The following is an 18696-nucleotide window of genomic DNA, read 5'->3' as shown; positions in this document are numbered from 1 at the left end:
TGTAGCTAGTGAGGGATTTTATCTTTTACATTAGAATAAGAGCAAATGGCATAGCAGTAGGGATGTGCGCTTTCTTCCGCAGCATTTGAAGCAAAACCAAGCCTGAAGGCAAGTTGAACAAACCCCAAATTATTTAGGAAAAAACCATCAAAACTTAGAGGGACTAAGTGAAACACTATTTGTATGAAGAGTTGTTTCTTATACTTTTGTATTCGTTTGTTTCAGTGAAAACCTTTAAGAGAAATAACCTGATTGTTCCATTCTGCCCACATCACTAGTCATGTTCTTGGGTATAAAAGTTCTGCAGCTAGGCAGAAAACATAAAATTTGATGATGATATTATTTGAAATACAGCTGTATAAAAACCCATAAGTTATAAGTGACAAAAAATGCTCTTTGGAATAAGAAACCTGTAGTTTTCAATTAGTGTTAAATGAGAAATTATGTCAGCTGATATTAAATGAGTATAAATGTCTGGATTAGTAAAAAATTATCTGATGTCTGGAAAAAATTTAATTTACTGAATTGATATTAATCAGGCTCATTAGCTTTAGTATGGCAGCTGCCATCTTGGCTAATGCAGAAGGGATTGAACAGGGATTTCCAGAGCCAAATCCATGGGCAGGGATTAATTTAAAGAACATTCTCTCGTCATGAGTGCTGTAACACATTATACATTTTTAACTGAAGGAAGACCTTGTTTTGTACTTCAGCAAGGGAAGTGGGGTTCTGTCCGGGAAATAAGGGATTGCTCCCTGTAATAATTATGGTGTGAGCACTAGGCACAGAGCAGGTCTGACAGTAAGCAAGATTTCAACGCTTCTTAGGGCTTGGCATAACAACAGCTGATAAAACTCTGCTTACATAGCTCAGCTAATTTCTACTTTGACCTGTAACATTTCCTTTGTTGAGTCTGGTATTAGAAGTCAGTATTTATTCTTCTACTTAACCTTCTTCATAATGTCATTCCACTGTGTGTGATGATTTCTATCAGGAGAAGCATTTTTATTAATTAAACTTTTCTAATATGTACTGCTTAGCCAGCTTCTGAGTGACTTGTATAACCCACAGATCTCCTGTATGTGTTTTTGTTGATAGGGCAGTTTGTTGAAGTGAATTTAAGCAGCCATCGTGGCAAATTTTCTTGCAATTGTCAGTGCTTTGTGCTGTGTGTCCCTGAGAAGTACTTTGCTTGGTCATGGTATGAAATACTTAAATACACTTAAATAATACTTAAATAACGATTCATTTTAATAGAATTTTTTGGATCATTTTAAAGCTGACACATGCAGTCTTCAGCTGTTCCCCTGGTTTATCATCAGGAGTTTTTTAAACAGCAATTTAAAGGAAATTTAAACAACAATTTGCCTGGCTCTGCAAGGCTCACCCACGGCTGCCACCCTTGTGAGTGCTGCCACCACTTAGCTGGTAGAAATAATATGGCACTTATCCATATTAATTTTTGGCACACACAGATTTTTGCTCACTCAACGGAGTACACAGCTAAGGAGAAATGTGCTTGATTCGGGCATATTCACGAAATAAAAAGTGAGCGAGCATGTGTATGGTGGGAGAAGGAAGGAACGTTATGATTTTTGCCTCTCTGTCTGCTACCCAGCTGCACCCTCACATGGACTGAGCATGAGAACAGCACTTTGAGTACAAGAAAGATACCTGTAGCAGAGCCAGTGAGTTTCAAAGTCCCGGCAGCATTTTGTGTCAGATGGCTGATCTATATTTATTCTGCTAATGCAGTAACTGCCCCTGGAGAGCACACTCCACTCTTCACCTGACTCAGGACATATGGAAATATGACATCTGCTTACTACAATAATACTTCCACAAATGTGATTGGGAATCTTGGAACTAGAGCTGAACTTTTCATCACAACAACTAAATCTTATTTCTGCTTTTCTCATGAGTAAAAAAAAATGCCTGGGGCTGCTATTTTCTCCCATATGATTGAAAAATGCTGGCTATATAAGAACCACTTGGGAAGGAGGTGGCAATGTTATTAAACAGCCCTATTCGCCATGACATTTACGTCTGTGGCATAAGAGCAGCTTACAAACACAGCATCCTATGAGACAGTAAATAATCCTTTTCTCTTTCAAAAAGGAAAACAAAAGCATAGAAAAATTTAAAAATTTTGCCAAGGTCACCCAGCAAGTAAAATCAGGAATTCAAGATGGATTGTCATTCCTAATCTGCCTTTAAATTCTTCTGACATTAAAATCTATGAATTTTAACCCCAAGACTACATGGTTTGATCTGAAGAGAGTCATGTAAGATTTTCTTGATAAAAGCTTAAGAAGTAATGCCTTCTTGTTAGGGGTTCACTAAAAGGGAATTTAGCTTATTCCAAAGTTTATTCAGATCTGGTCCCACGGTTGAACGTGTCTCAGCAGAGCTAAGATGGACTTGTAAACCTAGATGAAACTTATCATCTACTAACCAGCAACAAAAGAGCAACAAGCTGTCTGAAATGAGAGATTAATTTCAGCAAGGCTCTGCAAACTCAGCCAACCTAATTTCACATAGGTCTATGCCTCACTTTCCTACTGTGCTTGCCCTCCAGCTCCTCTGTTTTCCATGGTAACTAGGCCAGCTGACGACTAGGAAAATACCCTTGGGCCAACTAAAAAAGAAAAGTTTTCTCTTACTAATATCTTACAGCAAGCTTTCCCTGGTACATGATCTTAGCTTCAAGTTCCCACTTCTCTTTTTACAAAGCCAATATTTGGTGGCAGTAAAGTGGTAAAACAGGAGGAAGATCAGAACAAGACCAGTATTTAAAAAAGAGGAGTCTGAAGATATTTCCTTCCCTGCTCTGCTTTCCTCTCCTACCGTTGCAAAAGATACTATTGCTATATATAAGGAGGAGAGAAGAATGAATAGAGACCAAAAAAAGAGAAAGAAGAATAAAACCGGAGAGGAAGAAAGAAAGGGTATGAAGATCATAGAAACACTCTTCTTTACAATGTAGATGCTTGTTCTTCTGTCCTGCTACTGACAGGAATGAGATGACAAGAGCCGTCTCTCATGGCCTCCTCTGCTTTAGTTAAATGAAAACATGGTAGGTATCATCTTGTTTGAGGAAGACTGCAGAATAGCCTTATGCATAAGGAGTAAAGAGATTTCTTCCTTATAAGAGTCAGAATCATGAAAAGATGAAAAGGCATTACTGGGACTCTAGAGACTCCGCAACTGAAAAGTCTGGTTCTCTCTCTTCTGTTCCCTGAAAACACGTGAGTTTTGCTAGTTATTTTTGAAGTGTAAAGGACCATATGTCTTCATGATGCCACTTTATTTGAGCTATGGAGGTTCTATCAAAGTTATTCCTTTGACAAAGTCACACCACACATGCACAGAGGTAACAAGTTGCTGTGATCTGACGGTCTGATCCATGCATCCTTTGTTGTTGTGCGGCATTGGTCCTACTACTGAAGCTGTACTCTTCAGCAGGCTTCTCTAATGAGATGCCACATGGCAAATTGCCAGAAAAAGAAGACTCGACATCTTACAGAAAACATATTATGTCGGATATGAGAGGAATACTTAAAACAGAAAGTTTTGCAATCTTGTAATTAGACTGTCATTGCTGAAACGCCTAAAGCAGTACCTGATGAAGGCTCATTATACCTCCCTACTCCTGTGTAGGCAGTGATCTCAAAAAAAGTTCCCTTGGTTAGATATTGGGAAAAGAAGATAAGCAGGGCCACTAGCTAGAGCAGAGATGTCCAGGTGAAAGTAAAGATCCAGAAGAGACAGACATGTCAGGAAGTAATGTGGGAATAAGGATTCTGATTCTTCTTGCACCTGTGTTACCTGTGCTTACAACACAATGGATCTACAGGCAGGTTCTTCCAGAGAGGTACAAGTGAGACTGTCTTAAAAGAAATGTTATCTCTGCATGTATCTGGAGTGTATCGAATCTCATCTATCCTTGCTCTCCTGTTGGCTTCTGAGCACCTTGTCTGTAAAAATCCGAGACTCTAGTTGAAAGATAACAGCTTTGATTGTAGACAGTGTTAAGCAAAGCAAATTCTTGTAACTGAGTGCAGAGCAAATAGAAAAACTAATAGCCCATCTCAAGATGGAGTAGAAATTCTTTTGAATGACATAATTCTTGCAAAACAATGTCACGCTCTGTTCCAGTTCCCCCCACCTCAAAAACCAAACCCCTCCCTCCCTATGACCAGGGTGAGTCATAACAACAGTAATCTGAAAACTCTAGGATTATAAAGTACAGATCTGGCTCAGAATGCATGAATAAAATCTGGAACTGCTCCTAATAAGAGCAGCCAAAGGCCATAATGACCTTGTAGAAAGACAAATTTAGTTTTATCCCTGAAGCTACTTCTATATTAGTATGTAAACAAAGTAAAAAAAAAAAAAAAAAAAAAAAAAAAAAGAAAAAATTGTATATAGCTTTTAAAAGTGAAGTTAACCAAAGAGTTGCAGCGTAACTCTGGTTTAATTCTGCAGTTTCATGTAAATCGGGGTTGCCCAGTGCATGCAGAATGATACAGAATTAGTTCTGTGTCATACGTTTTGTTGTATAGCATCATGAGGGATTTTTCCTTACAGCTGCGAAGCTAATGGGAAGATACGGAAGCTATTCAAAGCCATTTTGGTAGACATGAACTACCCAAACAATAGATGACAAAAGACATTTTCACATTCTCCTCAGTGTATTGGTGTGATAACTGTGGCCTAAATTGAGATACAGTACAAAGCAACTCCACCGGCTCTAGTGGATTGCTTGAACCTGGATTAATTTTGTTTTTTATTTATATGGTTTGAAAGTAGAGTATCTTAGTCACCTCCTGTATCCGATTAATTGCTGGCATATTTGGACATCATCCCATTAAAGCCATTGGGTCTGCTTATTTTAGTGGTGATTATCCCATCTAATCCCATTCATTGCAAGCTTCCAATGCACTTACCCACTGGGAAGAATACAACAATTTCTGTTATGCCTGGAATGAATGGTGTGTTTCAGTTTCTGTGCCTCAAATGGACTCTAAGCTATTACAAAGATAAATGATTTGTAGCTTTCAGCCTTGCTGATGCTGGTGTAAGTAAGATGACATTCTGACAAAAGCATGGCATTTGTTCTGAGGAGAAAATCCACAATTTTGAAACAAGCACAGACAGGGACATATCTAGTCACGTGAAGAAAGCACAGGCAAAGATGGAACCAGACTTTCTAAAATAAGTGCCAGACTTAAATGCCAAGCTTCTCATTGAATGCAAAACAATACTGCCCCATTGATAATCTTTATGCAGAGATTAAATGCAATACATTTGTTAGTTGGGGTTTTTGTTTGTTTGTTTGTTTGTTTTGTTTAATTCTGAATACAGGTTTTGGAAAGGGAGGGTTAGTCATTCTCTTTGATTCTCTTTACTGACACAGTGGTGGTTTTTTGTGCTAATAGAGCACAGATAGACCTATAGTTGCAATCCTGAGCTTAAGTCACTCTTAGCATTAATGACACTTTAAGGTGAAGGCATTTCATTTCTGTAGCTTTGTATTGACACTTTATTAGGGTGGGATCTTTGGTGGGCTGTGAACCCTCACTCAACGGATTCTGAAGTTATCCGGTGTCAGCACTGTTGTATACTGTTGGAAACAAGCACTAGTTCTGTTATGTTGGTGTTCTGCTGCAGGTATTTTTTGTGTTTGTGATAGTGTGTTAATAAATTCAGTCCTCTGCTGCTTGCAGACCCCACCCAATGAAGAGGAGCTGACTAGAAAGAGCCAAACTTTGCTAACAATTCAGGGGAGTTTCGGTGTTGGATTTGTTTTGTTTCTTAAACTGGAACAGAAAGAGACAGATGCTTCTTTTTACGATGTGATTCGTGTAGCATTTATGTGGATGATAACACATCCATTCAAGAAGTTGGAGAAGACATGTTCTGAGGGTGATCGTTTCTTGCTTAGACCTGGTAGCATCTACTCTCTGGTAGAGATAGTGGTACCGGTGCATGATTATACTCTCCTATTAATCCTTGGTGCGGTTCATTTTCAAGGTCACTCCTCCTTCTTCTCCAGACAAAAGCGGCTTTATCTGAGCTTTATTTTCTAATACAGAAGTGTGTGCAACTAACTATACTATGTATCAAATAAAACGTTTTTCTGCTAGGCAGCCTTAGCAGGATTTGGTAACTTACTTGCATAGCGTAGCATAGCCTTTGTTTTCACTGATCTGCTAAATTTTTGTGAGTCAGCAGGACACGCGTTCCGCAGTTATGGCATTCAGTGAGAGTGGGGGGAACTGGGTTGACTGAATCTACTGGATCAAGTGATTTGTCTGGATGCAAACTGTGTTGCCTTGGGAGAAGATTAACAAATAATGGCAACTAGTCCCTTGGCTCCCATAGAAATGCATTTCTCAAGCCTAACCAGCATACTTTATAATAAGTCTGCAACAATTTTTTATTGGGAGACCAACATGTTAGACATCTGTTCTAAGTTATGCTATAAAAAAGAATCAGAGAAACAAAAGCAAATGTATCACATGGCCTTTTAAAACAAAATTTCACTTTAAAGAGAGGTGTTTTCCTTTCAAGGGTAATGCTTTGAAAAATGAGTCTATAAAAGCAGCTCTGTTATACGAGAAGCAGCAGGTGAAGCTGACTGCAGGTGTCTTCCAGGAGAGATGTGAAGAGCCAAAAGTGGGCAGGTGCTGCAAGCTACTGAACAGCTGCTGCTCTTCCATCCTGGAGACTTACTTGGGTAGAAAGATTCAGAGAAAATATGGTACCACGCTTCGCTCAGTCTACTCAAGACATGTAAACTTTCATTCTCTTCTTGTTCTAGAATAGAAAGAGAGAAGAGAAGAAAGATCAGCAGATGAGGCAGAGTTCTGCCAGCCCTCTTGTGCCTCTCCCTCTCTGCCGCCTTTGTACTTGGTCAAAGAAAGGGAGAGTGAAAGGGAGTTCAGTCCTGGTCCTTCCAGTCAAGTGGGTGGTCTCGCACTGTGTTTCTGTAAAGCTATGGGAAATGCTCAGTCCTGCAGTCACTTGGGAGAACTGCTGTGTCCCTTCCATCTTTGTTGTACATTAACTCTTCTGCCTAATTGACTTTGCTCCCCATTCTCCCCTGCAGAAATTGTGTTGTTCTCAACATGTTGGGCGTTTTGTGCTTTTTAGTTGTTAGTTTTTACATCCGTGGCTTTGTTGATTGCCATGCCCCAATAAGTCTATACAGAATGGTGCTGTTGTTTTCCCTGTGTTCCTTTCTGACTTGTAGTACATAAATCACACTTTTCTAGAATTTGTGGTTAGTTTCAAAAGGGAGGTATTATCCTGTATCTATTTTTAAAGGAAGTTGACAGAGATAGCCAGTATGTTTCTCTTGAATAACAAAGGACCATGAAGAACAGAGCCACTTCAAGGCTTTCCAGCAAGGTTAATGACATTAAACTTTGCTGCCCATTGAAGGCTTATCTCACCAAGGCTGTGAAGGAGGCTGGGAACAGAGATCACATTGCAACATGTGCAAGTGTTCCTTTCTCTTCTCTGAAGCAATAGCTGCCATCTTACAGACACGTTCCTGGGAGCTTCAGCAAGCTCAGTCATCCATCCTAGGCACTGGCAAAGACATCAGAAAAGCCATAGTTGTATTTGGCAGCTTGGCACTCTGCTGCCTTAGAATTTGGCTGCATCTAAAGAGGCTGCACCTGAGCGGACCAGCTTGCAAGTGAAAAAGATGAGTTCTGCAGACTTGGCTGTACTCTGCAGAGGACTAAGGGGAGTTGTGAGCATAGGGGATGGAGGGCGACAGGTACTTCTTAGAATCTGGAATACGTTGGAGTTCCCAGTGTTTGTGCAGTTCTTGCTATGTTGATATCTCTATCAAAGGCATTATTCCCGTTATCACTGGCAAGGAAGTAAAAACCTTGTCCAACCTAACCTTGGAAAGATAAAAGAAAAAACTAAGAAACGTTTTACTTGCAACTGAGTAGTTAATAGCAACAGTTGCCCACCCGTCCTCATGGCCCATCACAGGCTAGATGGAGGTATAAATCTTCAGCTGCGCATTTTTGTTCTCTCTCTCATCCTTGTGTCTGCGGGTGACTTGCAGTGGGACTTAAGAAGCTGCAAAATCCAAATGCAGCCCCACTGGCAGACCACCCCTGTTACTTATTCTCCTGTTTAAGAAGGCAAGCAGTAAAATGTTTTCAAGGAGTCGAAAATGAAATCAGTTGTATGCTTCAGGTGTGTGCCATAGCTCCATGGCACAATAAAGCACAAAGGACATCTTAGGAGTGTTGCAGGATGGCTAATGAAAATCAAGACAGGTGGCAACCTCAGGCATGGAAGCTGTGCAGTGGTAGAGAAGCGTGTTTGTGTGCTAATCTTTGCTACAAAGGGCTGTGGAGAATCCTTTAAAGACAATTATTCTTACAATGATCAGCAGTCTTGTACTAATGTTCTCTTCTTCTGTGACTCGTTCTGCTTAGTGAAACTGAAAACTAGCATAAAATACACCTTTACAACAAAGCATATTGACTTCCTTGGTCAGGTTTACCAAAGGTTGACTAACGACAGTAAGTATCTCAGCACTCACCTTAAAAACCCTCATTTTCATGGTGTGTCTCTGAATTAAAAACACCTTAAGCAAAGACCGTATGGGGCACAGCTTTTGTGTAATAAATACCAGACATCCCTTGGAAACGAATTAACTAGGGTCACTACTCTGACTTTGATGCCACGTGTAAATAACCCTCTCAAACTGTGCTTCACTCTTTCATAGGAGGTAGGGGCTAAGCCTGCAATAAGATACTGGAGATTCCGGCCTTTTCTTGGGTTTCTTTTGCTACAGTGTGGTTTAACAGGCTACCTGCAAGCTGACCTGCTCTGTCAGGCATTCATCTCTGGTTCACCCTGCTCCTCTTTCTGAAGGAGACAAGGAGCAGATGTTCAAGCAGCAGAGTTGTCTGAGCAGCCTCACTCTTCCGCTTGTCTGCCAAATCCACCTCGGAGAGTAGACTGTGTCTGCTGCAAGGCCTTTGGAGCACCAATTTCCCTGTCTTCCCACACCGCAGAAGGAGAATGAAGCCAGCTCACCTGTTTTGGTACCAAGATCCATTCAATCTCATTCCTTTCCTTCCTTTGTTTTTCTTTTTTTTTTTTTTTTTTTTTCAGTTTTCCTTTTCTCCATAGCAGCTGCTTTTAGCCCTGTTTCTCCTTCTCTGACACAGCAGCCAACTCAGCCTGATTCAACCCCATCTTCCCTTCTGCCCCATGACAAAAATCTCTCCAGCCCACTTGTGTTTCCGTACCTGGTAGACATGTGTTTCTGCAGCTGTGAGTGCCAGAAAATGGGGTTGGAGCCAGCTTGCAGGCACGGAGCTGGTGCATGAAGAAAGGAAGAGAAGCAGCTGCCTGCGGAAGTGTCCTGGTTTGACCAGCCTGGCCCAAACCACGACAAGAAGGAAGCAGGGAACATCTTTTGGGGCACCCCAGTGTCTGACTGGGACCCTCTGACTGCTGCTAAGCAAGGGTAGTCTAGTTTGTTTCTTTACTAAATTTCAGGTCAGCATCCTTCTGTTTCCAGCACCATTGTGCTATTTCCCAGAAAATGACCTTGGGGCAGTGTATCTGAATTACCCTGGCCTTGCTGAGAACGACAGCGTTCGTCTAAAATCAGAGAACCCTGAAGAGTGAGGACATCTCCCTGTTGTGAGGCGTGAGATCCTCTGCATAGACCTGGCATAAAGCCAAGCTTTTTTATTGAGTTCTGTCTTGCAGAAAATTGTGAAAATTCTCAGAAAAAAAAACACAAACAAACAAACAAACAAAATTTCACAGGTTTCCTTACTGGCAGCCTTGAGTTTTAAATCATTGCAACTTTGTCTTCCTCTGTCACAGCTAGGCATCCTGTCCTAACTTGAAAATTTCATTAGTATCTTGAGCATTTCTCCATCCTGCATCCTCAGAGGTTGCAGACTTCCCTATCTCCGCTGAGTTCTGGCAACGGCAGGATGAAGATGTGTGGGCCAGGAAACTGGGAAGACAGAATTACAACTGCATATTTGTTCAGTTGTTGAATAAACATTTCATCGAAGCCTACAATGAGTCATCACATTAAAAGCTGTCCTTTGTATCCTCCTTGGGACTGCTTTTATAAAATGAATATAAAAGTCAGACCCAGTTAATCCAAATCATTTTGCAAATTAAGGTCTACAGGCTTTTAAAAGCATAGTTACCCCAGTGGGCAGGCAGAAGGAGCCTGTATTGCAGTCGCCAGACACATTTTGAGTGCAGAGCCCCAAGTCCCTCATCGGGCTGCTGAGGAAGCACATGCACTGTCAAAAACTGCCATGTGTTCAGACTGAGGAGTGTGTGCTGGGCTGCAGCTGCCATGGAAATGGATTTTACCGGTGAGCGCATGATGACTGCCCCTGCTTTCCCCATAGACCGGGCTCGAGCACGTGTGAGACTATTCAGACTCTACCCTCGGTCCTCGTGTACACCTTATGCATAAGGCACATGGATCTGGCCCGTAATCCTTTCTTAGGTCAAAAAGAAATCTTTATATTATGTGTGTATATAAGCTTATTTTCTGTGAACACTCAGCCATAAGAATAATCAAAAAATGGATCTTCTAAGTTGATCTGCCTTATGCAGAGAGTCGCTCTGTTTAAAATAGGAAAGCATTTTGGTTTTGCTATTTTGCTTCCTGTATGTGAAATCCTAAGCCTTTCATTTTAGAGAAATAAAAGTTGCTTTAATATTCTGTATATCTGAGAGGATTAAAGAGACATCTCAAAGAGGTAGCCTTTCTGGATTCCCTAAATATGTACCATTAAAAATGGAGTAGGTGAATGAATATGATTTAGATACTCAGGAGCTGATTCCAATGCAAGGCTAGGTGCAGATGGAAGATTCTGCACCAACATAACCTGGCCAGTTCAAAATAGATGTCACAGTGATGTCGTCTTTTCTTAGGTTCACTTGCACTTGTCTTTGCAGGGCAGAAGTGAACAAGTTCATTCTGCCTGTGCTCTAAGAGAAAGGCAAGCTGTTCAGCTGCACTTAGACTGAGCTGAGCTCTGCTTCGGTAGGCTAAAACTCTTGCTCCTGTGACAGTTTGGACTGTGCCAGTAATGCTTTTGTTTAAAAAATAATCACCAAACCTGTTCCTAAATTGCTGTTGAAGTGGAGAGAGTATGTTTTTGTTTCAAATCACCATGTTTGCCTATAACTGAGCTAAAAAGCCACTGCAGAGTGTGATTCAGTACCCTAAACATTGGTTATTTTACACAGCATAGGGTGTCTGAGACATCTGCATGGGAGTGGAAAACATGAAATATTGCCTCTAGTAGACCCATGCCCTTCCAAGGCAGCAGCTGGAGGCCAAATAGGATTTTCTAGGATATCTAAAATGGCACAAGGTATCTACATTTAAGCAAATGAATCCCATCCTGTGGAATCTTGGACTTACTCTGCTTGAAATCTTGAAGACATAGTTTACCCACTGCCATATATGCGTGTGTTCTCAGACTTCTTCAGTTTGTGGAGGGTTCAGGATAAGAATACAGCTCCCTCTGTATTCTTATCCCAGTGTGCTGGGGTTTGCCTTCCACCAGGAACTTCAATGACAATTTGTATTTCTTTCCAATCCAAAAAGTAATTATTTGTTTTTACTAGTCTACAGGAAGAAATGTCATTTCAATCTCCTCCAGAGAGTACTGATGATAAAATTATCGTATCTCTTCCCTTTCATGTCTAGGCATTTCTGATAGAAACACCACACATTCTTTTAAGATTTTTCATTATTTATAAACCCTTAGATGTTCAGAGGTTTTGTGTAACTGGAAAGACTTTTCAGAAACCAGTAGGTGATATTATTCTGCATTGGATTATATAGGAAAAGAGGACCTAGAAGGATCATTGCCTTGATGATGACAAGAATTCCTCATCACCAAAAGATGCATGAGCTGCAATAGCAATATTGTAATGCCTTATATGTGATTTGAAGGATTTGAAGCGTCTATAGCAATTATGATTTTTTACCTTTAAATATCAGTGCTCGATATATATATATTGTTCTTGCTTTTTGTTATGTGACATATTCATACATGATGTGCCTTGAAAATCAACAGCTGCTCTGATTTCTGTCCTGTGAAAACTAACATTATTTGTTAGATTTTAGTAACCTCATCAGGTAAGGGAAACTGCATTAAGATTCAGACACTTAGAAGGAATTTAAGGTTTGAGATGTTGTTAAGGATGAAGTTGTGGGAAGGAAAGTTCAGACAAAAGCAAAGAGCAGTTCATCAGTCCCTCAAGCAAAGGGAAATCCCAGGCGATGGGCAGGATGTTAGTAGCAATATAAAGCTGTTTTTTCCATCTACGCTTATAAAAATAAATCAAATGTGTACAAAACCTCTGACCCACATAAGGGAAAAGTTTCCCAGGGATCAATTCAATTAACTAAAAAACCCTCTAAACTCCACAGCTTTCCTGGCTCAAGTAAATTTGTAATCAGAGAAGACTGCATGGTAAACATGAAACAAAAAAAAGTATGTTTTTGGTTTTATTTCTGACTTTTATGTTGGTAATAACTCTAGTTCCAAAGCTTTTACAAACTTCAGTAGAACTAAAAGTTGAGTTTTTACTCTAGACCAACACTTAGCAGTAAAGAAAGGAATAAAGTGGGCTCATTTCACTCTTTTTAACAGTATAGCCAATTTCAGAAATGTCTGCTTGACTTAAAACAGTGAAATTTTCTAGAACTGATGATACATCTGTTACGAAAATGGTCTTTAAATGCACCTCCTAGCTGAAAGATGTGCTTGATTGTGTGAGTGTACTGGCAGGAGGAAAAAAAAAAAAAAGAATAAATTTAGAGATGTCTATTTGAGACTGGACTTCAAAAAATACAACTTATTTTCACTTTTTAAACTTTTCTTGCAGAAATAAGAAGCAATACAGGCACTGCACTATGTGTGACAATAAGAAATGGCAGGTTCCTATTGATTCAACACACTCGGAATCTCATTAGTTATCAAATGGGACTTGAGTACTGCCAACAAATAAACAACATTTTTTTTCATTCTCTGCTGCCCAAAGTCACCAAATACAGATTAGTCTGGAGTGCATTTATTGTTCCTGCTAGAGGTGATATAAAATAAAAATCAGTTTTAGATACACAGATGTTTTTTTCCCCTCCTTCCTTCAGGCTGTTGAAGAATGCACAGAATGAAGTTCATTTCAAAAACTGGTATCAGAAACTACTGGCTGCTCTCCAATTCTGTGCTGGAAAATCCCTGAACAATGAGTTTTCTAAGGAGGGGAAACTTCTCAGAATTCTGGAAGACATTGCCAAAAAAGTAAAAGCTGCCAGTGACCCAAAAAGAAAGGTTTGTTAAAAATTACCCCCCACTCCCCCCTTTCATCTAAGTTCCTTCAGGTTATTTTATTTTTTCTAAGGTGACAGGTCTTTGCTATAATGCCCTTTACATAAACTAACCCAAGATTTGACTAAAATTTGTAAAATTTTGTGCTGCTCTGAAAAAAAGTAAAACATACGTAGTTAATGGACCAACTCTCATCGCTGTTACTCTCAAGGTCAGCAGATCTTTTAAGCCATTTAAATTCCTTCATTAATGGTTTCTCAGCCAGTCTTGGAGGTGGCCAGAAACAGTGGCCACAAAGCTGGTTAACATTTTACTGAAAGGAACGCTCACATTCAGCACCTCATCCCAATATATTTGCCTCCTGTAGAGCTGCAGTGTTTTTTGAAAACTTAGCTAAGAGTTGTCCTTCGCAGGCTGAACATCCTCATTTCTTAGCAAAGCCAACCGGAGGGGACTATACTTAATATCTCAAATATAGTATTCAGCAATTAATACTATAAATATATCTACAGAGATGCATTCCTGGCAGTAGAAGGCTTGCAGTCTTCTTCTCCAGCAGGTGCGGCTTTTGTATCACGTAGGTATATAGCCAATTCAAAACTGTTAATTTTCTGAGACAGCTGTTGTTACTTACCTGATGTGTAAAACTGTTGCTTGCTGAGATCTCGGCAAGACAGACCAAAGAGCCAAATAAAAATATACCTGCCGCTGCTGGTTATCATGAAAGTTACCATGAACTCTTTTTGCCTTGTTAAGGATCCAAAGATTTTCAAAGGATTTTTCAGAAAACTCTGTGTTGCCACTGAGAGCAGCAAAGCAAACATGGAAGTAAAAAGACAAAAAGTATTTGCAAAGACAAAAATCCGTGTAAAGAGAAAGAAATAGTAGTGATACATTATGCATTACTGCATGCATAATTCAGATTTTAGAGATTAATCTCAAGGCTGTAGTTACTGTGATACTGAGAAACTCCCAAACCTTGCAGTTAACACACCTACAGTCAGACGAGGGAGATCACAGTGTTGAGGCAACAAGCAACAAACTGTGAAGTTGTCGAGCAAGGCAAAAAAGATATGAGATGCAGCAGAGCAGGTGCAAGGCTAATCAGCCCCTAATGAGGGGTATTGAATCTGAACCTACATGACAGCATGAACTGGTAGTGCACCTAGACGGTAAAAGCATGAACCTGGAGTAAAATAACAGTTCTTATTTTTAATAGCTGCCCCTCAGTGTCACCTCATTAGCTGTTATAAGGTTACGTGGATGCTACTAGCTCCAGAAACTGTACTGCTTGTTTAAAATACAGAAAGACAGTAAACGGCTTAAAAGCTGCTGTTATGTTCTTTCATGTTACCATAATGATTCGCGTGTTGCAGGAGGTGTTAAAGGTGGAACTCATCAGACTTCAGCAGTTCTTCCAGGAGGTAAAGGTTTGTCGGCTGCCCCTGAATCCCGCACTTGTTGTCCAAGGCATAGAGGCAGATGTAAGTATAGCTCACGCAACGGATTACATTTGTAATTAACTTTTTTTTTTTTTAAGTATAGAGGGGAAGGGGGAGTGAATGGCTGCATTGACTGGGAAATAATCTTTCTGGTGTTAAGCGTGAGTCATCTGGTAAACTGACATCCATCCTAATCCCCTTCGAACTGGGGGGGCCCTTGGTTGGAGGCAGAGGTGAAGGGGTCTGGTGGGGTGGGTGGTGATGCACGCGTGTCTCGCCTTGCGGCAGCAGAGATTTCAAACTCAGAGCAGCCTGCTCCCGGCTCAGCTGCCCTGTTGGGGTGGGCAAGAGCACCTTGGTCCCCTGAAGCTGAGACCTGGTTACCGTCCTGCCCAGGTAGCTCTTTGTGGCAGATTTTTTCTCATCGAGGACTCTCCCCTGTCATTAGCTGGGAGCAGCTAAAGGTCTCAAGCTAGCTCTCTTTTCACTGAGGTGAGATGAGGCACGTGACTGAGAACTGCTAAAATATTAAAAATTCACAGTAACTTACCTGTGTCTATGACCCCTATTAAAAATGTCTTAAAAGTAAGGGAACATCAATGCTCTTCAGTGTTACTTGACTATACTTTGACCACAGTCCTAAGATTCAGTTATTCATTGATTAGAAATGTTCTCATAAACAATATTATGCCAGGAATAAGCCATTCCAGCTCTGGAGAAGAAAAAAGTACCCAGCAGCAAGAGAAAACAAACCTGAAGAGCCATATGTATTACCAGTTATAGCTGCCTAATTACAGCAATTTGTGCTCTATTTTTGTGCTCTGGCTCATTATCCACAGTGGACCTGATTCTAAGAGGTGCTGATCCCTTCAATTGCCTTTGACCTGTGATTCTCCAAGTAATTGCTATTCAGCCTTGATCTCGCTGAGAACAGAGGTCTTCCAGCACCCTGCAGGTTTGGCCCAATTGTGTATGATACGAGTCAGAAGAATTTGAAGCCTGCTGCTTCTCACTGCTTTCAGGCTTTTTGGAAATAACAACTAATGGGAAGGTATCTCACCATACAGTCATGCTATTTATACTGCACCAGCTTGCCTGGACGGATACAAAATGTTTAAATCTGAAGAGAGATTTTTTTTTTTTTTTTTTCATTTTTCTTACACCATTATAGGCCATTATCTTGCTATAAATATATGCAGCTTCTTGATTGAACTGTATGTCAGTATAATCATGGAAATTAGCATTTTTAAGTGCTTATAATTACCTACATTTAATTCACTTTGGTATCATCTATTGATTTTACTCATAGCAAGCACTGCTCCCAGCTCTCTCGGTAATGCGTTATCCCACAGTAACCTTTCAAGCATTTATTGAGACATTTCAATTGGCGAAATTCCATAGAGGGTCAGGATTTCATCATCAATAATAGCGGTTGCACATTGCAGAGGTATGATGCGGCCAAGACAATATTTGCATGCTTGTACCATGCTTTTGAGATGTTTAGATGAAAAGCAAGAGGCAGCTGTGTCTAGTAGCGTTTTTGTTCAAATTAGCCTCCATTGCACTCCAGCCACTAAGGACAGTGGTAGCTCCTGTGGGGTGCTCATTATTTCTAGAAACCAGGCCATTAATTTACCATTGTCTTTGGTTGTTTTTTCAGTGGGTTCCCCTCCAACCCCCCTTTTTTTTTAATGATGATGATAATACCACTCTAACTCACACAGGATTTGCAGTGCTTGGCTCATTAATGCTTTTTGAAACCCTTTAAGGTCTTCAGGTGGAAAGAGCTGTAGGGCATGAGAAGTCAGAGTTTATGTTTAATTAAGATAAATTCTGCATAAAATAGATTGTGATTTTCAGAATTTCCTGTATTTTCAGCCAAGGTGAGGTCACCAAAGAAATTAGCAGGTTTTTTCCTTCCATAAAGTTTGTATTATTGGGCATTTTTTTCAGAAAATAATAGGACTAAAGGCTTTTCAATGCTTTACAGATTACTCATTACATCAGTCTTATGTACTTTGTCCACTCAGTTCCAGACGAAGTTTATCGTTAATAGACCTGGTGAAAATGAAAAACAGTTAGTACAGAAAATATTATTCATTCATATAATCTGATTATTGAGTGAAGCAAATTGTCTGGGAAAAATAAGTTGTCATTTTCCTCACCCAATTAAACAGTCAGTAATATCAAGAATTATTTATTTTTGTTATCAGTGCTACTGAGCAGTATTTAAAGATGGTACTTTTTCTGCAAGTATTGTATTAGCCTGATGTTTTGTATATGTGACACTATTGTTCATCTCTCTCATCTTTTTTTCCCTGAAGTCATGTTCATATTTTACGTCCAATGCTTTCCCGTTAAAAATCTCCTTCATCAATGCAAATGCTCCAAGTGGAAACATCAATGTTATTTTTAAGGTATGTTCTTCCTCTAATCCTTAGTTCCTTTTGTATGAAAAATGTTGATTTGAAATTCAGCTAATTTATATTTTAAACCTCGAGTCTAAGAATGTTTGATTTGGCTCTGCTGTTCATTTTTCCCAATTATGTTTGATACCAGAACTTTTAATGGAATATGCTGAGGCAGTGCACTGAAGTATCAACTTTTTGATCGGCAGAGAATCTGATGACTTCTTGAAGTTTTTTTTTTTTATTTTGTGGAGGCAAGCAGGCTAAAATATGAAGTTTATATTTTACACCTGGTTTATTTACCACACTGAAGCCAGAGGGCACGTCTCGGAGAAGAGATAGTCCAGAATGACTGAATCCAGTAGCCATGTCCATATGTCTCTAACAAATCAAAATACTGGAGTGTTAGAGGCTGCATTTGCTACACAGAACTATTTCAGCCCCTATCAGGCAGCATTGGAAATGGGCTGAGGAAAAGGGAGGTGGAGGGAACAGCAGAGGAGCTGGGTCTCATTGGAGTTACTTGGAGGAACTGACTCTGAAAACGAACTCCAGTTTATTTTCCAGTTGTCACCTTCAAAGCTTCAGAGTTCAGGACAGTGCTGTGTCCATCAACAAAAGACAATACATGCGATCTAATGTTACTTCTCTTTCAAAAGATCAAAAGTCTTCCATAACAGTGAGTACTGTTTTTAGAGAAGAACACTGAAGCTCATAAAATGGCTGATGGACACAAAATCATAGAATCATAGAATTGTCTAGGTTGGAAGGGACCTTTCAGATCATCTAGTCCAACCGTCAGCCTAACACTGACAAAACCCATCACTAAACCATATCTGTAAGCACTGCGTCTGCCCGTCTTTTAAATACCGCCAGGAATGGTGACTCAACCACTTCCCTGGGCAGCCCGTTCCAATGCTTAATAACCCTTTCAGTGTAAAAATTTTTCCTAATATCCAATCTGAACCTTACTTGAGCAGCTTGAGCAAATGCCTTGTTCATGGGGCATTTATACACTTGTGCCTATACCTACACAGTATTTTCCCTGCCCGGTAATGGGGCAGTTGACAAACAACTAACTGTCCAGTTGCTGTAGAGGTATTATAGCTGACATCACCTTCTCCTGTCAGCAAACCATTGTGTTATAGCATCTTTTACTTGTACTATAGTGCCGTTGTTTATTCATGGTGGGTAATGCATACATAAAATGATAAACACTGATGTCGTACTAAATTGTTTACTGACTGTATATGTGAGGGAGGGAAGGAACGTAAGTGGCGAGAATGAGATTTTTCTCAGGTTTAGGTACTAAGAAGAACTAATTGGAGTTAAGATTACCTTTAAATGAAAGAAAAATAGATTTTGATTTTTTTTTTTTTAAACAATAATTTATGTCTCCTCGAGTACTTATTTCAGGGCAGTAAAAGTCTGTGGATTGGAATGCTTATATAAAAAGAATAAAGCACTTAA

At 39.9% G+C, this 18696-nt stretch overlaps 1 protein-coding gene across 1 annotated transcript in view; it reads left to right on the top strand.

Annotated features, from left to right (window-relative positions):
* PIK3C2G (phosphatidylinositol-4-phosphate 3-kinase catalytic subunit type 2 gamma) overlaps positions 1 to 18696 on the top strand; it is a 214836-nt gene that overhangs the window by 115488 nt on the left and 80652 nt on the right. Inside the window, exons 18-20 of the mRNA XM_074167982.1 lie at positions 13199 to 13379; positions 14753 to 14860; positions 17143 to 17235. Of these exons, the coding sequence (XP_074024083.1) occupies positions 13199 to 13379; positions 14753 to 14860; positions 17143 to 17235 (382 nt within the window). The remainder of the gene's footprint in view (positions 1 to 13198; positions 13380 to 14752; positions 14861 to 17142; positions 17236 to 18696) is intronic.

This window comes from Numenius arquata, chromosome 2, assembly GCF_964106895.1.
Source record: "Numenius arquata chromosome 2, bNumArq3.hap1.1, whole genome shotgun sequence".
NCBI lineage: Eukaryota > Metazoa > Chordata > Aves > Charadriiformes > Scolopacidae > Numenius > Numenius arquata.
This window is presented reverse-complemented; position numbering and strand designations above follow the sequence as displayed.